Source organism: Falco naumanni, chromosome 3 (genome assembly GCF_017639655.2).
Source record: "Falco naumanni isolate bFalNau1 chromosome 3, bFalNau1.pat, whole genome shotgun sequence".
Classification (NCBI taxonomy): domain Eukaryota; kingdom Metazoa; phylum Chordata; class Aves; order Falconiformes; family Falconidae; genus Falco; species Falco naumanni.
The window spans coordinates 13,868,571-13,894,263 of NC_054056.1; the positions used below are offsets into that span (position 1 = coordinate 13,868,571).

The 25,693-nt window shown below is 55.5% G+C and overlaps 1 protein-coding gene and 1 long non-coding RNA gene across 2 annotated transcripts; one reads left to right on the forward strand and one right to left on the reverse strand.

The window, feature by feature from the left end:
• The first annotated feature begins 1,173 nt into the window (after positions 1–1,173).
• LOC121085647 lies at positions 1,174–7,842 on the forward strand. The gene is made up of 2 exons (XR_005827143.1): positions 1,174–4,789; positions 5,471–7,842. It is a non-coding gene; the product is annotated as an uncharacterized LOC121085647 (long non-coding RNA).
• Positions 4,525–24,152, reverse strand: TMEM240 (transmembrane protein 240). Its single transcript, XM_040588522.1, has 4 exons — positions 23,847–24,152; positions 23,507–23,613; positions 11,276–11,484; positions 4,525–8,191 (listed from the first exon to the last, which is right to left on the reverse strand). Exons 1-4 carry the CDS (start codon positions 23,901–23,903, stop codon positions 8,043–8,045), a joined length of 522 nt encoding a protein of 173 aa, XP_040444456.1. The 5' UTR covers positions 23,904–24,152; the 3' UTR covers positions 4,525–8,042.
• Positions 24,153–25,693: the final 1,541 nt, after the last annotated feature.

The following is a 25,693-nucleotide window of genomic DNA, read 5'->3' on the forward strand; positions in this document are numbered from 1 at the left end:
GTCAGAGCTTGCTTTGAATGACCTGGGACAGTGTATTCTTGCTGGCTGGTCTTCCTTCTCTTTCCCCTGATTCCTTGAGGCAGTAAAGCCTTGCCAGATCTTGCTGGTATCTTCTGATACATGGAATCTCCTGGAATGAAGCTCTAGCAGTGTTACCAGCCTACATGACGCTGTTATTTTTATAAGGTGCGCAAATGGGAGCAGTATATGGGTGGTTCAGAGAAGTCCCCGGGCAGTCCCCCTCCAGCTCTTGCCCTACCTCCAGTTGTTCTCACCTCGACAGAAGTCAGCTCATCTGTCTCTGCCGGCCATTTTTTACCCCCAGACATGCTTTGAGATGCCAGTGCCTGCAGCCATCAGCCGGCTCCATGACAACAGCTCCCTGCCTGGGTGGGGTGGTTTTTTTTTCCCCTCTGTCTTCTGCTGCCATGGGCTGTGGGTTTTATTCTTCTTGTGGGGGCTGCTTTGCTTGGGTGTTGGCGTTTTTTTTATTGCTGCTCTGCTTTCACGTAGAGTCTCCACCAAGCCTGAGTAAGATGTGCCCAGATTTGCCCAGACTTGTAGAACAACTCGTGCATCGGCATCGTTGCGCGTAAGGACTGAAGTCCCACTCAGTGTCAGACTTGCTCTGTTTGTATATGTGTGGTCCTGTTCCAGGAGAGAAAAGAGCAGAACGAGGAATGTTAAAGAACTGGTTCGTGCTGGCAGATTTCGGAAGGGCTAGAATGGGTAATGAGCATCCCTCTCCTTGTCCGTGCCAAAGCCCTAGGTTGCTGCACCCTGCCTTTCTTGCTTGCCCTGCAATAGGCAAGAGACCCCCACGCTCCTCTCTGGAAGTAGCTTGCACCCAGAATTTGGTTTTAACGGTAAAATATTTATCTTTTTTAAATCAGTTTTGGACCTTGGAGCTCTTCCCCGTGTTCCCAGTGAGTAGGAGACGAGCAGGCTAAAATCTGGGGCAGCATCCTATGATGTCACGTCACCTGGGGGAAATCGCAGAGCCCTCCTTTGCAGATCAAGGCTCGGCACGGCTTTCCCCACGCCGTTCAAGCCACTCTTGTGCCTCCTCCTCTCCCCCCCCGCCCGTAAGCTGGTGACCTGCTCGTCTGCAGTGCCCCTCGCAGACCTCCAGCCTCTGACCCCCGAGAGTATCGTTCGCTTCAAAGGGTTGGAAAAAACACTCAGATGCAAAACATGCAAAAAACTATTTTACTGACAAACAGCAAAGGACGGGCTTAGTTTCAGGAGCTGAACTGGTTATCTATTATACAAACATATTATTGAAAGGGAAGGAATGGCTGAAATACACTCACTCGTTGACCCAAATAAAATCACAGTGTGCTTTTTCTATTGCCTCCCCCACCCCCAAGCTCTCTGCGGCTTTCAGCTGCTCCCCTTAGCTTCAGCACGGCGTTGTCACCGCTCCCAGAATGCAAACTCTAGGTGACGTTTGCCTGTGCAAGTGTATTTAATAAAAAAATTAGCCATTATTGCTTTTCAACCACAGTAGAGATTATTCTATGATTAGACTCGGAGCGGAGTATAATCTCTCTCTCTGTTAGTATCAACATGTTGTACCTCTTTCCTGTCTGGTGCATGCAAAATTGGTTTGAGTGCGGGAAAAAAGAAAAGAAGGATTAACAATCAGGGAAAACAGCATTCCAAGTTTTGCTCTTGTATTCTCACTGCAGAGCACTATTGAAAAAAAAAAATAAAATCTTCCTAAGCTGTGTGCTCTGTCCTGCAAGGGTTTCCACTGCCTCAGTTGTTGTTTGCTGAGGGCGCTCAGCTCCTGGAAGGATTGAACTGTCCTCCTGGTGTCACCCCTCCGTGGAAATCCCAGGGCTCGGCTTGAAGAGGAGACTAAAACTAGCAGCCCCCTTGGGAAAGAAACGAGTGCGAATGAATGGGAGGTACCACAGAAGAGGAATGGACTTCATGCAGTGACCACAGGATGACAGACACGGACAGAAACACACAGATGCGCACGGACACGCACACACAAAACTGGACCAGTATCCTGAGAGCCCAGCCAGGATACAGCAAACTGGTAGCCCAGGCTCGCTGTAGAGCTTCTGACACCTGCCCACGTGTTCTGCCCTGCTCCCTTTCCTTCTGCCCCAACAGCCTGCACGCATGGGGTTTGCAGGTCTGGGGTTTTTTTATTATTTTTCTCGCTCTTTTTTTTTTTCTTTTTTTTATTTTTCCTTTCCTTTCCCCTTCAGTAAGTTCTCTTGCTGCTTCATGCTCTCCAGGGCACCGCAGGGAGCTGGGCTGGCCTGAGGACATCATCTCATCGCTCCCTCCTGAGGTAGAACCAGCAGTCCTGTGTCCCTGCCTCATGTGTGACACATAATGCCCTGGCTGTCCCCTGCTGTACGCCCCATTGCCTGTCCCTGCAACATACATCTGTCCCACCAGCATGCCCAGGTTGCAAAGCATTTGATCCAAATGTCCTTCTAGCTGTCCTGTCTGCCCTGGTAAGAGAAGAACTTTTATTCTTTCACATTCAGAGGTGCTCTGGAAGCTTCTGTTGGCCCTTTCTACCTTTCAAAGCCCCCCACACGCAGAAGAAGCCTTCGTTACCTCCGTGTCCACCCACACACACACTCTTCATCGATGCCACGCTGAAGGTGGAACTGCTGCTGCAAAGCAAAACCTGAAATGAGACTGAAGCTTCCCGTGACATTTATTGCCTGCAAGCCTCCAGCCTTGTATGTGGCGGGGGAAGGATGAGCATTGCCCTCCCTTTTCCAGCACAGCCAGTACACGTGAAATGTTTCCTTCACGATGTGCTTTCTCCTGAGCTGGGAATGACCTTGGATCAGGACTTCCCTCGCTGGCTCACCTAGACCCTACCCCAGGTAAGCAAAGGCTATTGACGTTTGCGTGTGTGCTGCCTGCTGCAACCTCAACTCTGGGTATCAGCGCTTGGTCTCTTGCAAAACCAGTGGGTTTCAGCTCACCTATCTGCATGGCTTTTTTTTTTTTTTTTTTTTTTTCACAGAATGCTTGAGACTGGAAAGGGCCTCTGGAGCTCATCTGGTCGAACCCCTTGGTCAGGCTGCCCAAGGACACGTCCAGTTGGCTTCTGGCTATCTCCAAGGATGGAGACTCCACAACCTCTCTGGCAACTTGTCCCAGTGCTCGGTCACCCTCACAGTAAAAAAATGTTGCCTGATGTTCAAGCAGAACCTCCTGCATTCCACTTTGTGCCCGTTGCCTCTGGTCCTGTTGCTGGACACCACCGCAAAGAGCCCGGCTCTGCCTCCTTTACACCCTCCCTGCAGGTATTGATACATCTTGATTCCCCTGAGCTTTTTCTTCTCTGAATAGTCCCAGCTCTCTCAGCCTTTCCTCAGAGCAATGCTCCAGTCCCTCGGCCACCTTTTTAGCATGCCTTTCTATCAGGGATTCTCTTCTCCCAGCTGAGCGCAACTGGAAAAGAGGTAGAGAGGAGCAGTGGGAGTAACTCAAAGCAGGCCCCGCTGCTGTGAACACCTGGGACGCGCTCTGGGTTCCTTGCTGGTCCTTCAGTGTTTAGTGGTAGGTGCTGCCAGAGCTGATGTGTCCCTGGCTGGCTCAGGGACTGAGCAGCAGGAGGATGGGGTGGCTGGGATCGACACACGTGCTACCCCTGGCATCCCCCGGGCCATGGCTTTGGGCTCCTTCTTTCCTCTCCTGCAACGTGCAGCTCCGCCAGCCCCGCTCTGGCACAGTGCTTCTTACACCTACGGTGAATTTGGCCTCCTGTCGCTTCCTCCTTCCCCCCAGCCAGCCTGCTGGGAGCCTCTGAACGCGGTGGAAGGACAGATGCCAGGTAGGAAGCAAAGTGGAGGAGCCCACCAGCTTGACAGCCTGCTCTTTAACGAGTGGTGGGACCAGAAAGAAGGTTGCCGTAGCGTGGCTTTAGCTTTACGCTGCCTTGAGGGAGCTCCCTGAGGGGCAAGGGGGTTATTCAGCAGCGCTGGGGTGGGGGTGGGGGTGGTCGAATGGAAAAAAATGCTACTGGTTGCTGCAATGGATTTCACAAGCCCTTTGCTTTTCCCACCTCTTCCCACCCCTCCCCTTTGCACCAGAGCCCGGCCACCAGCGTGCAGCCAGCCCAGCCTGTGCTCCTCACACCAAAAATGCAGGAGAACATTTCCAGTGCCCATCCCAGCTCTGGAAAACCGGCACGGACAGTTTGAAGCTCTGTTTCTGCTCTAAAAATAGTCCTTCCTGAGGCGGCACAAAATCATCCCCCCCCCCCCCCATCGAAGCCTGCAGAAGCCTCCCTCGAAGCATCTGGCGGATGCGCGCTGAGACACGGTACCCGCTTCCCACTCCTTTGTCCCCAAGAGCTGCCACTGCAGGCGCAGCTGCCAGCTGGATGCTTTGCAACCCCCTGTTCCCTCTTCCACATGTTCTGACCAGTATCTTGCCCACCCTGACCTTGTTGCAGCAACCCCCCCGATGCCAAAGTCACCTTCAGCTTTCTGTTTGGGGCTGTTGCTGGCGTTGGGGGGGGTTGATCTGTGGGGCTTTTTGTTGTTGTTTCTTTTTTTTTTTGGTGTGTGCATGTGAAGACTGGATCAGAGGCAAGAGAACAATAACCAAGTCAACACTAGTACATCTCAGACAATTAAACGAGGAGAAAACACCCCCACGACCAGACAAAAGCAAAATGAACACACGCACAGGAGAAGACAACGGTGCGACGGCAGACTTTACAGACAACGGAGCTGCGAGCAACGGTAGCAATGCACTTGGACAGAGGGACAAGAGAGCACGACGTCGGACGCTGTTGGTAAGGCTCGCACCTCCAGCGGGATCGGCTGAGGGGATGGGGTAGGGACAAGAGTGCTGATGTCGAGCAGAGAGAGCAGGCGCTGCTGGGGGCGATGCAGCGCTGGTCCTGGGGTTCAGCCCTAACGCTGGTCCTGCCTCGGCTGCCTTCTGCCACCCTGGGGGCTCTGGGCTTGTTCCCCAAAGAGGAGCCGGGGCAGCCACTCGGCTGCGGGGACAACAGCCATCCTTCACGCGGGTAAATGCCAGGTGGCACCTGGGCTGCTCCTCTGCGGGGACTTCTCACCACCGTTTGGGTTTTTGTTTGTTTGAGGCACCCCTGCCCGGGAGCACCCCATCTCCTGGGGCAGGAGGGGGACCAGGAAGCAGCTTGGCCCAATTAATTAAGGATGAGAATGAAAGTTCTCCAGTTCCCCAGAATCAGCCTGTGCTGGGACAAACCTCACTCCATGAGGGTCTTCCTGGTTTCCTTAGATTTAAGACTGGTGAAGTAACTCCCAGTAAATTTAATTGTGCTCAGAGTATTTTTTTTGTTTTATTTTTTGACTAGGTGTAAACAAGAGATATGCTCGCAAGGTAATAGCTGCAGACACAGCAAATTAAAAAAAAAAAAAAAAAGTCTGTTCTTAAACCATGGGAATATGTACCATGTAGGATTTTGGTTTTCTCCCCCCTCTTCCAGAACCTCATATTCTTCTGAAATTCTGGTGTGGGTCAGAGTTAATCAGTGTGAGCCGTCCTCCACTCTTTCCAGCTGTAAGTTTCATATTTAATGATATTTTAACTAAGGTCAGTTGCTAGAGCAGGGCAGAACCAGACTTTCGCTTCAGTCTGAGTTTAGGTCACTGCCTCCACTCTCCCTGGTGAGAGGCTCCAAGTGGAAAGAGATTTTTAAGTGCTTTTTTCCCTCATAACTAGTTCCAGAGGCTCGGTATTTATCTCTAGCACGATGGAATTTTCTCCCCGGCAAAATGTTGTCCCATCTGAAGACGTGCCCGTGACACGTCCCTGCTTTATAACACAGCACCTATTCCTCGCTGCCACTTCAGCATGTGCCACCACCCCCGGGCAAAGCGAGCAGCAGGTCTCATCGGGCACCCTACGAGGGACGCTGGGCTGCGGTGACACCACTGGAGGGTGAGTCCAGATGGCCAAACGCACAGAGCTCATACGGTGAGGGAGGCTGCAAAGCCCTGTGTCTTGGAAAAGAGCTGCTTCAGGAAAAGTCATTTTTTTAGATCCTAACAGGTGGCTGCAGACATGACAACCCTAGGAAGTCCTGGACGGCAGACAGTCGAGCAGACAGACCTAAGTATAGGCTGGGCAATTATTTAGGCTCAGACAGAAACTGGGGCTCCAAGATAAGAGGCACTAGGGAATGGCAAAGGTAGGAATGGAAGAGAAACAGGCTCTTGGTCAGCTTTGGGGCTTGTAAGTAACTGAACTGGTCCTGGGCATAGAAAACAATGGGGAAAAAAAACCCAAAACCCACCCCAAGACACAGAAGCTGAAGCAGGGAGGAAAAGAGCAGGGAGTCATGGTGTCCTTTTCCCTTCACTGACATTGCAATCAACTAGGAGGCCACTGACAGTGTCAAGGAATCCAGAGAAGAAAACAGCAGTTTCTGATAATAATCATCATCCTTTTGTTCTGGGTGTTTTCCCCATTGAAGCACAAGCCCACTCAATACAAAGTGATGAATGAAGGAGAAATGATTGGGATTCAGGGCTACCACCTTTAAAATTCTTGGGGCTAGCATCTCCCTCCCTCTCCATAAAAATCCCTCTTTCCACTGCAGCGAGCAGGGCTACTGCTGCCTGCTGCCCAGCATGTGTGAGAGCAATGCAGCCTGGCTGCATCCGCATCCCTCCCCCAGCAGAACGTGACTGCTCCAGGAATCTGCTGTCTAGGTGCACGCAGGCTTTCTCGGCTCCTTCAGGCAACTCTGGAAGTGAAGGAGGGCTCTGGAGGTGGAGGTTGGTTTCAGATACTTGATAGCTACCTTGAAACCCACACCTAAGCTGCGACCAGGGGAAGCAAAGGCAAAACCCACGTTAGAGCATCCTCGTGCTTTGATTTGACCCCTTGCTGGGGTGCTGGGCTCTGTAGGCGAGTTTGGCTTCAGGCTCACATCGCACTGTGCCCCTCAAGCCAAGCCCAGCCTGCTGCTGAAGGGCTGCTTCAGCTGGGAGCAGCAACACCAGAGCAGGGGTGGCTCTTCATGTGCGAGAAGAGGGATGCTGTTACCAGGATCCTCTCGCTGCACTGCCGGTGTTTCTGGGGTGGCATTAACCAGGACCTCCGGCTCCCCCCGCAAAAAGAGGGTGCAGAGCATCTCCTTCCCTCCCAGGCACGGGGCGGGTGGTGGTTTTGCAGCAGAGGGGGATGATCAGGGTGCAAGTCGGATCTAACACCATTCACTACGCTTCTCCTCGCCTATCAGGAGTAACTCCTCTCTACCACGAGTGAGGAATAACAGCACTGACATCAGCAAGGTACCACCGATACAGAAGTGATGTAAACCAGGCAGCACCAGCCCTGCGAAACAGACCGATACCTCATAGTACTGTTCCCCTGGTACTAAGATTTCTTGGATTGCTTAAGGCAGGTTTCAGTGTACAGCAATGCAAACAACAGATCAGTTATATATTCCCAGGGCTTCCTTCCCCCCCAGCAACTCCCCAAACCAGGAACTGAAGTAAAAGGGACACTGTGCCTTCACAACTAGCTGGCAGCAGTCCCCATCCAAACCTGTCACCAGCCAAGCCATTCTAGCAACGGAAGGAACAGAGCAGAGCAAAACCAAGCCAAAGGACCAAAGAAACAGGGGACTTGAGCTCTTGGATGAGAAACTCTGCATCTTCTTCGTGTTGTCCCACCTCCATCCCCTTGGCCAACGTTCCCCAGAGGGTAGCTGGACGTGCAGGACAGCCGTGAATGCCAGGAAAAGGGGGTTGAAAGTATAATGCAAATCTCTTTTCTCTTTTTTTCTTTGTTTTTGTTTGTCTGCTTTTTACATATATACACAAGTCTGACAATAAAACGTAGAACACAGTGCAATGTCTTGGCTGCGTAGCATCCAGGACTGGCTTAGTTGTGCATCGTGGTGTGCCACAGGGACACACAGGATGGATAAGTAAAATCGTGTCCTCGGCTGGCTTCCATAGCGGGGCAAACGAGTAGCTGTTCCCCTGGAAGAAGAGCAAAGTCCTTTTTTAAAACCTCACTGCAGTCCTTGGAGGGGAAGGCATTCCTCAGAGGTGCCGCGGGCTAGGGTGCCCGTTATGGTACAGCTTCTGTTTGATGTGCACCATGTTCCCAGTCGCCTCCTCGTACTGCCTGTGATGACGTTTTCTGAACTCCTTTAAGTTACAAAATTTTGGAATCCAAGACCAGGAATTGTCTGGAAGGCAGAAAGGAGAAGGGAGGTGAGATATGACAGGAATGGTGAGACCCATGGCCTCCTGCCCTGTTCCTGGCCTGCCCCACGGAAAGCAGGCACCAGTTACAGGCGGGGCGAGGCCACCCTTGAGGCTTCCCCTGGGACCACGCTTGTTCCACAGCCAGACTTCACGCCTTGGCTGTAGCCGCGGCACTGCCCCCTCCTCTCCCCAGCTTGCCCCATGTGCCCCGAGCACAGGCAGCGGCTGCCCATCCCCCAGGGATGACACGGATGGGAACGGTTTGTTTCCAGAGAGGCACGGACCGGCTGCGCGGCCCCGGCGTGCCAGCGCGGGTGGGAGTTAGGAAGTTAGAAAAGGCAAACTCCAGCTTTCTGCTCTTGGTAGGGACCAACCCCTGGTGCTGAGCCCCATCCTCCAGCCCTGCTCACCGAACGCCAGGCTGATGGCACGGGCACGATCCAGCAAAGGCAGGAACCTCGCTCCCCCCGGGTGCTCCGAGGACCATGGCGCCAGGGGAACAGCATCCCAGTTCAATCCTGGCTTTTCTGGCCTCTGCAACAGTGGCCCATGGCACACCACAGCAGCACAGCCCCCTCCCAGCCCCACAGCCGGTGCATGGACTGGGGCATGTTTTTAATTGGGTGTTTCAGCCCATGACCCTTTCCCCATAGCAATGTTCCAGCTGCCATTCAGTTGCATGAGAGTTTTGGGTCATTGCACCCAGAAACACACACAGCGCGACCCCACAAAGAGGAATTTTAAAGTTCCAGAGGACAATAGACTGTACAAAGTTGAACTATTGCAACTAGCCTGAGGTGGTACGTGACCGCTCTGACTAGCACTGCAGCTACCATGAAGCACAATCTGATGTCTGAGTTTCTATAGAATATTTTCTATTTTAAGCGATCTCTCCCATCGGGAAGGAGCTATAGGTTATTCTAACAGACCAAAATTCAAGCTGATCAGGCCACAACGTGACATTGAGTCATTGCTAAGTGGCACTTGTGTATTTCAGGGAGGGCTCTACACTCCGTACCAGTACAGTATTTTGGATTACCCCATCTCTCACAGTCACAAGCACCATTTCTTTCTTGGGAAGGAAATTTTAGCTTAGGCACTCATTCAAGAAATAGGTATCCTTTCTGTTTATTGCCTTTAAAACGACTCGATTTGCATAGTTGATTTGAATGAATAGGAAATACCTAAAAATCGCAACATTCATTATTTTGCTCCAAAACCCCCAGTGATTTTTCAGCCTGTCTTTAATGAAACGCACTCACACGGTGCACAGGCGCCCTGTTTTCTCTTTGCCCAGAACGGTTCAAGGCACATAAAAACCTTGACTGGAAAGAGACCCCCTGCCCCACGACACTGGAAACCTCACCTACAAACGAGACGAGGGGGCTTCCCGGGGCTCTTCCACCACACGTTTGGGAGGGGAGAGGGATGTGCAGTGAGTCGGGGACAGTGCAAGCACCCAGCTGGGGAACAACCAGCCCGGTTTAAGAGCAGGCTGGGCCGTGTGGCTGCTGCAACAGCACTAAGAGATGACGTCTCGGGCCAGAGAGGGTGTCAGACTTCATCATGCAAGGGGCACTGGGGTTGCTAAGGGAAGAAAAAGCTGGGTGCACAGCAATGCTGCATGCACCGTCCAAAAAGATGTAGCTGCACCATACACGGCACCATCGGCCAACCCCTTAGTAAAGCCTTTGCAGATGCATACACAGGGGAAAAAAATGAAAGGAAAGCGATCGTTCAGCCTCAATACTAAATTAATTACTAGCGTTACCCTTAATTACTAAAAATAAAACATCTACATTCCTAAGAAGGCAGGTTAGCTGGCAATGCCGTGTTGGTAGCTCCCTGCTTCATCAGAGGAGGAGTAGCTCAGAGGAGCAGCATTGCTGTACCCACTAGCATCCCCCCAGGGAGAGCTCTGACCAGGCCACCACCTTCACCAGCCCTCGTGAGACCACAGCCACAGGTGGTGCGACCAGAAACAGGCGTCACAGCCTCAAGTACCTGGTACCTCAGCTGGGTACCACGGATCTCACTGGAAACTCTGACAGTTAGCTTTCTGCTTGGGAAACGACCGCAACACAGCCTCAGGAGAGTCCTGATTCAGAAACTGCTCAAGCAGGCTGCTGGGGATTTGGGAAGACTAATGAGAAATTAATACCATTTTGATCTGAGTTTTTAGAAAGAGATAGTCCACTTTCGTAATTAGAGTTTCTTACAGGCTTGCCGATAAATCTTTCTCGCTCACTCTTTTTTTTTTAACTCCGAGTTGTCATATAACAGACACCACCCATCAGAGAGACTGAGGTTTGTAGGCACACTGTTATGGAGTTTCACATCATTTACTATAAGTTTTTCTGTCTTTTTCCCCTCCAACAATTAAAGTCCATGGGATGTCCATGCTGAGAGAGCAAAGAGGGGCAGGGGGGGCTCGGAAGGAGGTCATTCTCAGGCTGCTCGCTCCGAAGGCTAAGTTAACCAGTCCAAAGACCAACTAGTGTGGCTAACACTTTTCCCTGTGGGGCTGATGTCACTACTGAAAAAAAAATTGGCACATCTGGAACAGCAATGAGGATGGGGAAGCCTCAGCTGGAGCATCCCTGACGCAACACAGAAATGCCTGTCCTTGTCATCCCATCACCACAAGTTTGTACAAACAACAAGAGGCTGCGTTCCATAGGCATGTGCCTGGCTGCAAATTATATGCACAGAAAAATCCAGATTTCAGGGAAGTTTTGTCTGGCCTGAAAATATTCTGCCCACATGTGCAGACATACAACCACCATCTGCCAGCCTGCCTACGGGCAAACATGTTGCTTTCCATCAACCACCCCTTTGCACCAACACATCCTTTAGACTTTCCAAAGCAGAGCCCTCAAGGCTGGGATCCTCGGCTGGCTATTTTCCACGTAAACATTCCTGCTTGTATAAAGTGGGCTGGGATGTGGCCTGTGCCAAACCCACAGATGGGCCAGATGATGACCTCCTCCCTCTCCACCAGTCTCAGAGGACAGGGCAAGGGGTTGAGGGACGAAGGAGAAGGGAGCCCAGGAGGCTGCACTTACCATACCGGCGGCTAGTTCTCCAGGCTCGCACCGCGTAATGGAGAACCCCATCCATCCACACCAGAAACCAGCTTATACAAAAGCCCAGCAAAAGTCCCAGCATCAGATCAATCTCTTGCTTGGTTACATTGTCAGTCACAAAGTAATTCTCCGAGGAGTCCACCACTGACTGATCCCCATCATATGGAATAACATAATGGACATGATGCCTGTTGCAGAGAACAGAAACAGGGAAAAGCATCAGTGAAGAAGAGCAGAGGACGTTTTTTTCCAGCCAGCGCCTGCTCTTGTGGCCAGGGGCTGGTTTAACACCATTCATTTAAGTTTCCACCAACTTCTCCGGGAGCAGAAGTGCCGTACTGGCTTTTTGTGCTTATGTCAGCAGAGGAATTGGCCGAGCGCGAGGTAGAAAAGCACAGAAACCTGAACCCACGCCTGGAACTCGTGTCGCATCCCTGATACAGGCTCTCTGCGCCTAAGTTCGTCATCTGTAAAATGGAAGATCATATTAAGGACAGCGGGAGGTCGGCGGGGTCACCCCCTCTGAGGCGTAAAGGGCAGTGCTGCATTCACGGACCATAACACGCTGCTCTGGCGAACACACGCAGCCCGAGCGTGCAGCTGTGTCGCCCCACAAGTGCAACTAGAGCAGCTGTACTGCTTTTCTACCGAGTGATGAAGGTCTGCCGGGATGCAGCACCGCCGGCGCGAGCCCCTTCCTGGCACCTCGCCAGAGGCGTGCCGCTTTGCTGATGTCCCACCTCAGAGTCACACGAGAGCCATATCTTCCACACATTAGAGCAGAGCGTGTTTACAGCCACGGAGGAGGTACTCGTAAGTGTGCCTCGTGTTCGTCCCCAGCCACAGATGGAGAGATCCTGCTGCCTGTCGCTCCTGGAAAAGTCTAAGCAAGCTCTAAGACTGTCTCAGGTTCTCTCGCTGCATGACCTGGGCTGGTTTGGGATGCAGGGTCTCCAGCTCAAGGACCAGGCAGCAATTACTGCCTGCAGCAGGTAGCCAGAAAAATCTCTCTGCACCAGAGCAGCCCGCGAGCCTCCCTGCAGCGCCCCAAATGCCGCCGGGGGTACGTGGAGCTGAATCTCACCGTTCCCCCCCTGCAGCACCGGCTCAGGAAGGTCTCCCAGCCTGACCCTGCTGGCTGCAAGCTCTGCTGGCACCCTGCAGCCTCCCAGCCCATCTCACGCCACCACTGAGGACACAGAGGCCCGACCTTGCCTTGTAGCCAGTCTCAAAAAAAAAACCAACCCAAAACCAAAAGAAAACAAAGCCATCAGCTTCGTGCTGTCCCCAAAGAGCAGAGCACAGAAGGGCAGCAGATGCCTTGGCTGCCAAGCCTGCCAGCGGCGTGCAGCAGGGAGGGATGCGGTGCCACAGGCTGCCGCGATGCTTGGAGGGGAAGCATCGACCCTGGAGCTTCCAGGGACTCACGGCTCTCTCGGGGGTTCTGGAGATGCTGGCCCTGAGCTGTACGCCAGCAGGGCGAACGGGTTGGTTTGTGCAATGAAATGATGGACACCAAGCCTGAGACGATGCTGAACTGCTTGAAAGACCCTGGTTAATTTGGGAAAAGCAGGACAACGTCAGAGACGGAGCGAGGGAGTTGTACGGTAGCAAAAAGAAGGCAGGTCTGTGGGGGCTGAACGGGAGGGGACCAGCCGTGACAGGGGAGCCGAGCACGTGGAGGATCCCAGATGACAGGGGATGCAGGATGCAAAGCGAAACTGGAAGCAAGCTGCTCTGGAGCCTCTGCATCCGCTTTAAATAGCTCTTAACCTCCCCCAAGAGCAGCCGGGAGCCGTGAGGCTGCCCAGGCTGGGTGCGTAGCCGTCCTGCCTCCTCCCGGGTTGGAGGCAGGCAGTGCCCGGGCAGGTGCTGTGGCTGCTGCCGGGGAGCCCAGCAATGGCCAGCCAGGGCGAGGTGTGCTCAGCAGCCCCACGTGCCTGCCAGCACCGCTAACGTTGCCTGCATCAGACCACCACAACAGCGCTGGCACTGCAGCACAGACGCATCAGCAGCGCTTCCAGCTCCGGGCTGGGGCGCGGTGGCACGGGCTCTCCCCAGCATTGCCCACCGCCACCCCCACCAGCAGCACCCACGCTCCCATGTCCCTCCCACGGCCACGGACCCAGCCCCGCTCCCACATGCAGGAGAGGAGGCAATCGCTGGAGGCCTCTGAATATGCATGAGGTGCAGGTTGCTCAATAATCATGCCTGAGAAACGTCCAAATATTTACACAAACAAACCTCCACTCAAAGGAACCTACTGAAAACAGCCCTAATCTCAGCAACGACTTAATGGAGGCCACCTGCACCAGAGCCACCAGCTCCCAGCAGATCAAGGCACGGTGGGCTGGTGCACAACCCAGTGCCACGGCACGTGGAGGGGTGGAAAAGGCTGTGCAGACGGGATGCTCGGCCATGCTCCCGCTGCCTGGCATCGCTCCCCTTCGGCTTTCAGCGGTGGCCCCAGCACCAGGGAGCAGGCAGAATTATTTGCATCCCGGCCAGCTCTGGTGGCAGCGCGACGTGACCTCGGAGGTGACAGGCAGGCGCTGCTCGTGCCTTCTGAAGCCACTTGGTTTGTAAACGGAGGGTTTGCTCCCTCGTTTGGCCATGGAAAGTCCAGGGGGGCAGAGAGGGTGTGTGAGGGAGGGCTCCCAAAAAGGGAGCTCTTCTCCATGAAGGGCAGGGCTCCCGTCAGCGCCAGGAGCACAGCCCAGAGGCTTTGCAGAAGGCGAAAGGACAAGCCTTGCATGTGCCTCCCACGTGCCGTGCTTCCCCCTTCGCCTGCTGCACAGAAACAGCTCAAGGGCTATGTCCACAAACACCTCCAGAAACCTAGCCTCCTTGAGATGGTCAAGAACTTGAGGGCCTCAGCTGGAGCTGGCATGTAGCTCCTCTGCACCCTCGTGTCGCAACCCACGGGGCTACCTAAAGCCTCCCCGTGCAGAGCGTCACTAACGTGCAGCCATCGCTGGGGCTGAGAGAAGCAAAACTTCCCAGACACCGGGAGGACAGACCCATTCCTAGAAAGCCACCTCCACGAGAGGTGGTTTTCACGGAGGCTCTCAGCCCTGGACCAGAAGAAAGTCCTGGAGTGCATATGCTCCTCTCACTGCCAAACGTCCCCCAGGGGCAGGAACGTGCCTGTAGCACTTGTGCACGTGCACACACACACGCACGTGCAGCATTGCAGTAAGGTGGGACACAGCACTCCCCTCGTGTGTTTCACAAGAGGTTTTTTCCTCCCACACAGCTCAGCTTTCTTCACAGCTCTTGTTCTCTGCTTGCAGGGCATCGAGGGAAGGGACACAGTCACCTCTTCCCTGCCTCGTCCCTCTCCCCAGCAGGCTGACTCTGCACACTGCAGTGGGATGTCCTCCAGCTCTCCTGGCTTCCTCCGGTCATCACTGGGCTGAACAGCACCTCGGGGGCAGCAGGAAGGGCCTGATGCTCCTTGGGGTTTGCAGCTCCCTCTCCATGTGGGGGGGACTGTCCCCAAAGCCCAGTGATTTCCCAGTCCAGACTCAGAGGCCAAGTCTCTGCTCCTGCCCTGTAGCTTCCATAAACATCACCGAATCACAGCATGGCTGAGGTTGGCAAGGACCTCTGGAGGTCATCTGCTCCAACCCCCTGCTCAAGCAGGGCCACCCAGCGCCAGCTGCCCAGGACCACGTTCAGACAGCATTTAAATACCACCGAGGAGGGAGACCACAACCTCTCGGCCACCTATCCCAGTGCTCAGTCACCCTCCCAGTGGAAGAGTGTTCCCTGATGCTCACGCAGAACCTCCTGTGTTCCTCTGGTCCTGTCACTGGGCACCACTGCAAAGAGCCCGGCTCTGCTGCCAGGACACCCTCCCTGCAGGTATCTGTGTACCCGGACAAGATCCCCCCCGAACCTTCTCCCCTCCTGGCTCCCCAGCACAAGGAGTCTGTAGGTCACTTAGATCTAGAGGCTGCCGATGGAGCGGGGCAGACAGAAAGACATCACCACCAGCTTTGGGATGCAACTGAAGTTGGCAACAACTATTTCCAACACATCTCCAGTGTGACTGCCCCGACACCTCTGCGCACCCACGAGCCAGAAGGCACGTCTCAAGGGAAGAAGCTCCAGGGAAGGATGCCTGGCTAACCCTTTCTTACGTGTGGGCTGGGCACACAAAGTGACCATTGGCTTCCAGCACTCCGTAGGGAAGGATTCAGTCCTCACAGCATCCCTGTACCAGCCTGAGGTGCTGTGGGACAGCCGGGAGTCAGTCCTGTTGGATGGTGGAGCCACTGACAAATCCAAAGCCGATCCAGGAGAGGCAAAATTCAGCAGAGAGCAAAAACTTCGACCACTCTGGATCTGGCAACTTCATTTTCCAAGTATCAGAAATCAAAGTTGGATCACAGGTGTGAATTTCCTTAAAATAAAAGCCTCCTGTCACTAAAGCACCCCAGGAAAGCACCACCACTCGGGGTCCTGCACTGCCACCCCCCAGGCCGTTTTGGGGGAGCCCCAGTTCCCAGCGTAGTTCTGTGCAGTGCCGGGTTTCCACTCTGCAGAGTTTTCTGGAAAAGGTTGGGCAAGGCTCAGGGAAGACACATTTTTCCTGCTAGCGCAACAGTTGGGAGACCTGGGCTGCAGGGATCTTTACACTTTGTTTTGGCTTAACAGGATGGAGTGGTGCCACTGAGAGGGGGAGGAGAACAGGGACAGACCCCCAGAAGTTTTCTGTGGCCACTCAAGTCCCCAGGGATGTCACAGGAGTGATTCAGAGACACCGGCACATCAGCACAGAGCGTTATTAATAGTGCACAAAGGTGCAGGGTCCCCACCACGTACCAAAGGAGCTGGAAACTGGAACATGACCTCTGGGGGCTCTGGGGGCTGGATCCACCGGGGCAACGTATCATGGAATCACACAGAATCTCGGCACGGTGGGGCTGGAAGGCACCTCTGGGATCATGGGATTACCGTGTCCAGCCCCTGCTGAAGCAGGTTCCCCCTGAGCAGGCTGCACAGGATCCATCCAGGTGGGTTTGGATGTCTCCAGAGAAGGAGACCCCACAGCCTCCCTGGGCAGCCTGCCCCCTGCTCCATCACCCTCAATGGAGGGAAGTTCTTCCTCGTATTCAGAAGAAACTTCTCCTGTTGGAATTGCTCCTTGTCCTGGCGCTGGGCACCCCTGAGAAGAGCCCGGCCCTGTCCTTTGGACACTAAGCTCTAAGTTTAGCTGTCGCCATCGAGCTGAGCACCACGCGGGTGGTGGGAGCCACGGCCAGCACCCTCCTGGGGAGGGCAGCCCTGGAACCCAGGGCAGCTCCTCACAGCAAATGCTTTTGGCCAAACCTTGTTTTCAGAAATGTGGATGTCCAGGGGCTGGGATAACCCTCCCGGCAGCGCCTGCTTCACCAACCAAAGACCTTGGAGAAGAGATTAAAAATCTCCTTTGGCTTTGCATCACAGACAACTGCTGTGGGTGTGAGGACCATGGGATTCACAGCACCCTCGGCCGTGACAGAGCTGCCACAAAGCACACATGATCCTCAAAAAGTAAACCCATGACCAGACTACGTTTCTTTACAAGAAGACGTACCAAATAGCCTGAGGGCCAATTCCTGGGCAATTCAAGCTGGTACCAGTTGTCACAACAGATCCAGGCCAAATTATTCTTATGGGATTGATCATGCGCCACCTCCGCCCACGTGCCACGCACCTTCAGCCACACCGAACAGCCATGCCCATCCTTGCTGTGGTGGAACATCCACGGGAAGCAGATGTAATTGTAGGGAAAGAAATGTAAGCACACTTTGGGCCAGAAACACCCCTGAAAGCAGGAGGGTCAGCTGCTCTCCTGAAGCAAGTGGGAGACTGGGTTTGCTGGTCTGTCCCCAGTTAGACAGCACCTGGCTTGGGTGAGAACCTGAAGCTGCTGGACAAAGAGAGCCGTGGTTGTGTCCGTGCACACGTGTGTGTCTGTAGCATCCCTGTCCCCTTTCCCTGTCGGTGTGACTAAGGGGGGTTAGATCTCCTGTCCTCCCCCTCGGGGCAAGCAGTGCAGCAGGCTGGGGCAGAGCCTTGGCCAGCGCGGCTGGGAAGTGTCACTACAGAGCTGCCCAAAGCGCTATTGTCCCTTCCAGTGACCTTGTGCGTGTGCTGGCTGCTGCAGCCACAGCACGGGAGCCTTTAAAAAAGCACCACTGATCTGTCATTTTAAATGCAAAGAGCTGGTCGCTGCCTCTAACGTTTTCCAGGTCCCCCCTCGGCTGGGCTCCCTCCTGGGCAGGTGGCCGTCTCGGTCAGTAGCAGACAAGTCACATTGCCCAGGCTCCTGTCCCAGCTGTCACAACCTGGCTGGACTGACCCATTCCCCACCTCCAGCTGCAGCAGGACTGGGGGGAACGTGGCCCCCGGCCATGCCCCACAGAGCCGGAGGGAGGTGAAGAGCCTCCCTTGTCCTGTCCTGCATCCCTGCCTGACCTTGCAGCCTCTCCCCACACACACCAAACAGCCCGGCGCCTCTCCCAGCCACCGCCAGCAAAGCCAGTGATGGTGGGTGGCACCATCACACTGATGACAACATCTCCCTGGGACCCTTCACACTGTAGCGGCCACCAGAAGCCCTGGAAAGGCTTGGTGGCCTCCAAAGGCAATGAGCCCTCCCAGCGCATCCACAGAGGATCTGGGGACAAAGAGGTTTATTGAATTCCAGAGTGTCTGGGAAAGGAGGAACCAGAGCAAAACTGTGCCTGCAGCATCCCTCCCCCCAGCAGGGCTGGTGGCCTGGGACAAGCCTTGCCTGTCCCTCCTCTGAGCGTGGAGGGCAGCGTTTGGCCCCTCACGGGCACAGCCCAGCGAGCAGCGTTACTCAAACCCACGCTGCCCCAGGACAGCACCACCCCGGCACCACCAGCCATCCTCCCCTGGTCACTGGTGCTGCCAGTGTCCCCAGCATCAGGGCAGAGCCCCAGCCAGCAGCCACCTCCCGCATTCCCACCCTGTGCCCAGCTGCTCTCCTGGGAAGCTGCCCATTGTGCTGCAGGGTCTCCATCTGCACCGGTCGCTCCATCACTGCCTTGCCCTGAGACTTTCCCTCCTGGGTCAGAGCCTAGAGATAGCAGGGCTGAAGCATCCCCCAGAGAGGAAGGGTTGACCAAGGGCTGGCCAGGCCCCCAGCCCTGCCGCAGGGCTTCAGCATCCAGGGAAGGCTGATGCTCCCCTTGGCCCTCGTTAACCCTGCTCACTGGGAGAGACTTTGCCTGGGAGGGAAAGACTCACCCAAGGTCACTCAGAAGGTCAGTGGCAAGGAGAACACATGCCAGAGCTCCTGAGGTCCCTGTCCTTTCGCAGACAGGGATCTTCCAAGCCCCCCAGGCTGTTCTGACGGGTCCTTGCTCCATGCAGGTGTCATCTGTTCTCTCCAACTCACCCTGCCTCCACTGACGCCCTTTGGTGTTTTTCCTTTGCATGACATCACCCAGCTCCTGATCTGCTGCCAGCTCTCTGCTTCCAGAGAGGACCCTTTACTGGCTGGGACAGAAACATTTGGACTGGGGCAGCACCGTGCTTCTGCGGTCCTCCCCAGCCCTGCTCCCTCGGGGAAGGGGTACATCCCAGGGAGGCAGGACCAGAGCCTGCACGCCAGCAGGCCCCAGCACAGTCATTTGGACAGCCTGACTATCTCCACATGCTGAGGACAGAGAGTGCCAAGCTCCCTGAAGGATCTGCTCCAGCAGGCACATTCCTACATGGCATCGACAGGAGCCAGCAGGAGTGTAAATGTGGCTGTCACCCCTTCTTCCTCCAGCGAGGAGGCAGATGTTAGGAGAGGAACAGTCCCTGTCGTGCTGTGCAGGCTCAGTATCGGCTCCAGCCCTGTCTCCCTGCTGATGTTCTTACTCCATGCACCATCACTACACCAGCTTTGCTTCCCCAGCAACTGTTCTCCCCTGGAACAGCTGCAGACACGTTTTGACCAGCCTCAGAGGCTCTGGCAGATTTGTCCTCCTCGGCTCGAGTGCTGCCAGCAGGGCAAGCTGACTGGGAGAGCACCAGTTCAGCCCAGCAGCAGCACCCCACCTGCACAGCCGGGTACCACTCTCAGCCCGGAGGACTATCCATCTCCACTCCCAGAGCAGGATTGCTCCTACGGCAAAGGCGCTGGCCAGCCCAGGCTCACCCAAAGCCAAAACGGCGGCTTGCTGGACGTTGCCACTTAACAGACCGCAAAGATGCAGCAGCCTTGACCATCTGTTTCTTTGCACTGGGCGGGGGAGCATGGCAGCTTGCAGTTGCAGAAAGCATCACCTCCCAGCACCACACAGCCTGCCACGGGGTCCGTCCCTGCAGCCACGGGCTGGCGCTGACCCCTTGGCACAGCACCACCCTCCCAAGCACCCTCAGCTCTCCTGTGCCCAGCCAGAGGCCACAAATCCTGAATCACAGACCTGAAAAAGCCCCTCCCAGGGCCCAGCATCGCAAGGTCCCACTTGCCTCAACAAACTGCTACCTTCCCTTGGCATAAGGTGACAAGCAACAGCTTCAGCCTCATGCAGCCCCCACGACCCCAGAGGGATGTGCACAGCGAGGGTGGGACCAGCCCTGGTGGCACCAAGTGTCCTGCATCCAGCAGCGCCTGAGGATGAGGCTGGTTTTCTTCCCCAAATGTCTTGACCCTGGTGGCTGTCCCCAGTCACTGCTAACACACCGAGCACTTAGGATCGTGGGGGAAAATCCAGAGTACGGTCCCCCGCTGCAGGATCCCAGGAGGCAGGGGTTCAGGAAGGAGTGGACAGGGTGCCACAAGCCTACTCTCCCTTTCTTTTGTCCTGGGACCTTCCTGCTGGACACAGCCCCTCCGACCCGGAGAGGAGAAGAGGCAGAGTCCAGACACAGACACATCGCTGCCCATGATTAGAGACCCCAGCCACAGCCTCCATGCAACCTGAAGAGCGCTTTGAGGAGACAGCCAGAACAGCCTGTCCTGCTGGCCATGCACCCGGGTGGCTCCAGTGAGCCTAGAGCCACCAAAATGGGGGCAGGGACCGGGGCACCCCGCGGTACGGCTCGTCCTGCTGCCTGCCAGCATCCCACCATGGACCAGCGCCGGGGGGAGAGCCAGCGCATCCCAGCCACTGCTCCCCAGGGAACAGAACGTGTGGACAGAAACAAGTGAGGAGAGGGAGCTGGAAACAGCCAGGGCCCATCCTGCTGCTGAGGGAGCGGGGACGTGGGCTGCAGACACACTTTGCTCCCCCCTGCCTGCTGTGATCTGAGCCAAAGGCCCCAGGCTGCCTCCAGTCTTCCCAGTCTCCTGGCTGGGAAGGGCGCTCCAGCATCCCAGAGCAGGAGGGACAGCCAAGGGCTGAAGTCTGGGCTTTTTCCTGGGAGCCTTGCAGGGATGAGGTGGGACATAGAGGCCTGGGAGGGGCAGAGCATGGAGCCCCAAATTCCCTGGCACAGCTGGCTTCAGCGGGCACCTGAGGCACCGGCAGAGTCAGCCCTCGCTGCCCAGGGCCACCACCAGCACCACCACAGCTCCCAGCCCCTCGTGCCAACGCAAGCTCGGCACAGATTCCAGTTCCTGCTGGAGAGCACATCCTGCTGCACGCTGGATGCCCACGGCCAGGTACTCCCAGTCCAACCTGGGGCGCTTAGACATGGTAGAGCATCTCTGGGGAAGGGGGCCACCCCGTTACCCTGACAAACGATACAACCAGAACAGGAGAGTGGAAGGAAAACATTCCTGAATGAATTAGTTGGGGTGACCGATACCACAACCTAGGCTAAGGCAGGGGGGAAAAGCAGGCATCACAGCAGCTCAGCCTATTGACATCAGTCTTCATTTATTCCAATTCCTCCTTCCATTTCTGCAACATGTACTCATTTTCCCCCTCCCTCCCTGCCACAGCCTGAACTGCAGCCAGTTCCCTCCTCCAAGGGCTCCCTTTGGTTACAGGCAAATTAAGACCCGGGTATCAGCCCCTGGTACCGCTGCGCCAGGACGCATCCCTGCCTAGCGCAAGGCAGAACTGCCTAGGGCTCACACTGAAGGCCAGTGCTTGGAGCACATGGACAGCTGGCAAAGAGGACAGGGCACGTTCAGCATCACCTGATGCATCAGAGAACTCGAAACACTGGTGTTTGGGCAGCAGGTCAGAGCTCAGAGAGCAGGTGAGGTTCGCAGGCGAAACCTTAGCACGAGGCCACGCGAAGTCCCGCAGTATGAGGATGCTTTGTGCCAGCGTCCTCTACGCCAGCGGATGAGCAGGTTGAAACAAATGCTTGTGCACGGCAAGAGCCCGTGCCCAGGAGCTGAGGCCGGTGTGATATGCAAGAGCATCGCTTCGACATACCTAAGGCACGTACCTAAAACTTCCACGTCTTGCCTCATCTCAGATCCACGCTGGACAATTTGGAAGCTGTTTTGTGCACTTTCTAAGAAATGACCTAACTATGTCTGGGGAGAGTGCCATGGCCAATTTATCTGCCTCAACAGCATCTCTGCAGACATACAGTTAAGAAGAGAGAGGAGTGCCCCTGCCACCTTCTCAGACTTGGCCAGAAGGGACACTGCCACAACACCAGTGAGACCTGACACTCTCCAGCAACTCCAGAGGATGTTAAAGCCTATTACCAGCAGCCAATTTTCACCACCACTGAACACAGCTGTGACAAGTAAAAAGAAAGATTGGCTGAAGAGGCAGGGGAAACTCTTAAACTGCTGAAAAACACCAAGGAGTGTCCAAAAAATTACCTTAGAAAAAGCCAATCCCTGCCAAAAAAAAAAGTCAAAGACACTGTGGATGTTTCTTGTCCAGTCTTCCCAATGGACCTGAACGCAGCGGTGCTCAAGGAGCCAGGTATTTAGGGCGTGCTCACTAGATCGCCCTGGCTGTATTTGGCCCCAGGGGTGCTGCTTGTACCTTCTTTGCTGCCCTGCCCCAGGAGTGCGAGGAGGAACCGTGGGGAGAAAGGCTACGGCGAAGCAGAGTGGAAGGGCAAAGCGGTTTCCCTTTGTTAAGCTACGCACATCCCGGTTCCAGCTTAGCTCCCGCGCCAGGGACACCAGAGGGACGTGACGCCTGGGAGACAGGATGCAGCTGGTTCCAGAGGCAGCTCGGAGAGGAGCAAAGCTCAACCTGAACGTTGGCTGTGGCAGGGGAGGGCTCCCCCAGCCTGTCCTTTAGCTGGCACAGCCTCGTGCTGCTCTACTCCCCCACAGACAAGAAACTCCAGCAGGCAGTGAGTAACCAAGCACAGGAGGGGAACGAGGCCTCCAGGAGCACAGGGTGAGGAGCACAACAGCCACGTTGAGGACAGAGACATTCACCTCCCCACTACTCAGTCCCCGGGCTGTGACAGAGAGCAGCCGAACGCAGTTCCAGGCTGAGCACCCCTGCGATCACACACGACACAAGAAGCGCTGCGTTGGTCAGGAGAATTCAGCATCGCCACACAGCCACGGAGAGGGGCAGGTATCTGCCCAGTTGTAAACTTGCACACAGCAAAGGCATTACTTACTCCTGCCATAGAATCCGCTTTGATGCTCTTAGCTTACTAAACGCTCCGCAAAAGCCCAGACCGGCCACCTCAGCATGCTCTGTCCAGCATCGTTACAACTCTTGAGAGAAAAGCTCCAGGGAATTAAAAGCTGATCAAAGATTACGAAGCTTCCAAGTGATGCTGTCCTAGCCAGCAACGCTCCTTCCTGGGCACAGAGCCTCTCGGTTCTCCAAACCTCATTCCCTTCAAGCCACAGTTCTCCAAACCTCATTTAAGCCACACAACCACCAACCGCAACACCCAGACCGCAACCCGACTGACAAATGCCAGCCCAGCGGCACCAAAGGCAAAATGACAAGTGATTAAACGAAAGTTACTCACTTTCCCAAGGTTCGCAGATGCGTATACACAAGCATCCACACAAAGGAAAATTGACTTCCAGGGCCACAGAAAACTCTTCTTCCGGGGAAAAAAAAAAAAAAAAAAAAAAAAAAAAAAAAAAAGGAAAACACACACACACAAAAAACAAACCCCAACGAACCGAAAAAAAAAAAAACAAGCCACCCCTGTGTTCATGCAGGAGCTGCTGAGGAAGGTGAGACACAGCCGGCATGCAAAAATGGTAGCCTGGCCAGCACGTCGCGGTGCCTTCCCGATGAGAGGAGGTGGGAAGGGGCTGGGGGGGGCCCAGGTGAGAGAGATGTGCAGGTAACTTACCTTCCACAGTTGCAGTGACAAACTCGGTCTTCCCCTCGCAGATGCGGTAAGATGTAATTGTGAAATCTGTCCAACAACGCATTCATGTCCATCAAGCAAGCTATTGCCTGTAAGAGCCCATAACCAAGGCATCTGGTCAACTCTGGATGATGGAATAAAACATTGACTCTAGTTTGATTGCCAAAGACTGAAGCAGTCGTAAAGAAAATAATCTTTGGTGGCTGATGGGGCACACACACATGCACACACACGCACACACACGGAGGTGCACAGGCTAAGGGACAGTGCGGGGAGCGGGGGGAAAGGGGGGGGGGGTAGGGAAATAAGCAAAATCTCTTACCATAACGATAGAGGCGCCCAGGATCATGAAAATCATGGTGTTTGCATTCATGGACATCAAGAGGGAATTGCCGGCGGTCGGGTCCGTCCGCCCCCAGCCCGCCGACAGCGAGCGGCGGCCGCGCTATTCCGCAGAGCCGAGCCCGGGGCGCATCGCGCTCAGCGCCCGCACGCTGCGGTGCGGGGGGCGGCGGGGCGGCGGGGCGCCCCCCGCGCACACACACGCACTCCCCCGTGCCGGGGATGCCTCGGGCTCCCTCGCCCTGCCCGTTTTATATTTTTTTAATAATTATTTTTCTAGGACAAACGTGACAGGTAAAAAATAAAAAAAAATTAAAAAAAAATTAAAAAATAAAAAACCAAAATAAATAAATAATTTAAAAAAATATTAACCCCCCCTTCCCCCGGCCTCCCCCCCGGCCTCAGCCGAGGGAGGTGCGCCACGTCTCCGGGAGCGGGCACACACCGCCACAAGCACAGCCCTTCATGCAGCAACTGGAAAGCGAGCCAGCCAAAACCGGGGGGGGGGGGGGGTAGTGGGGGGGCGGGGGGGGGGGAGGCTGGGGGGAGGAGGAGGCAGGCTACAAAAATCGCCCAGTCCGGCGGAGCCTCATTGCATCCTCTTCCTCGACCCTCCCCAAAATCACCCCCCTCGCGATGGGTGAAAAAAAAAAAAAATAAAATACCCCAACACACAACCCGCCCCCCTGAAAAAACAACCACCCCCCCACCCCCCCCCACCCCGGGGCTGCGTGTCCCCGCTGCTGGCTCCGCGCTGGAAGCCCCCGGCCCAGCCCCTCCGGGCCCGGGTGCCTCCGCGCCGCCGACTGCGGGGGGGGGGGGGGGGGGGGGGGGGGGGGGCTGCGGGCTGCAGCGGGGAGAAGCGCCCAGGCGGAGCCGGCCGCCCCCTCCCCACCCCGGGCATTTACCTACGTGGGGAGGGCGCTGCTCCGGGAGCGGCTCATGGCGAGCGGCAGCCGCGGCGGCAGCTCTGCGGACCTGCCCTTGCGGGGCTTTCCCCGAGCGGAGCCCCGGCAGCGGCGCTTGGCCGCATTCGGAGTCCCATACGCCATCCTCACCCCGCCCTTCCTCCCGCCCGGGGTCGGCCCCGTCCTCCTCGCACCCCGGAGGGGCCAGGGGACCAGCCCCTCACCCCCAAGGGCTGCGGGTGCGGTCCGAGCCCCGCACTCCGCCGCGCATCACTCCGCATCCCGCGGGCTAGCAGGGAGGCGGGGGAGGCTCGCAGCCCTGCACCCCCAAGCTGGCCTGGGTCTGAGCCCCCCCACCTCGGGAAGGTGCCTGGAGGGGCACCCAGGGGAGGCGCTGGGTGCCAGCCCTTCTTCCAGCAGCCAGAAGGGTGCAACCCCCACCTCTGCCAAGCATCTTGCCTCCCCCCCCCCCCCCCCCCCCCCAAGAAAAACGAGGGGGCTGCAGACACCGGAGACCCCCTCACTTCTGCGACAGGAATAAAATTACCCCATCTAAAAATTCATCCCATCTCTCAAACCTGAGACCTAAGGTCCACACCAGCAGGGAGCAACCCCCACCTCTGCCAAGCATCTTGCCCCCCCACTAAGAAAAGCGAGGGGGCTGCAGACACCGGGGACCCCCTCACTTCTGCGACAGAAATAAAATTACCCCATCTAAAAATTCATCCCATCTCTCAAACCTGAGACCTAAGGTCCGAGCAAAAGGTCGTGCTTCAGGTTCTGCTACAGTTTTATTTCACCATGGTCAGTCCAATTCAGGCCAAGGTTTAGGAGCTTCTGGGAAAAAAAAAAAATACAAGAAAATAAGTGACCAGGCAATAACTTTTTGCTGGCTTGTTTGTTGCTCTCTTGAATGTAG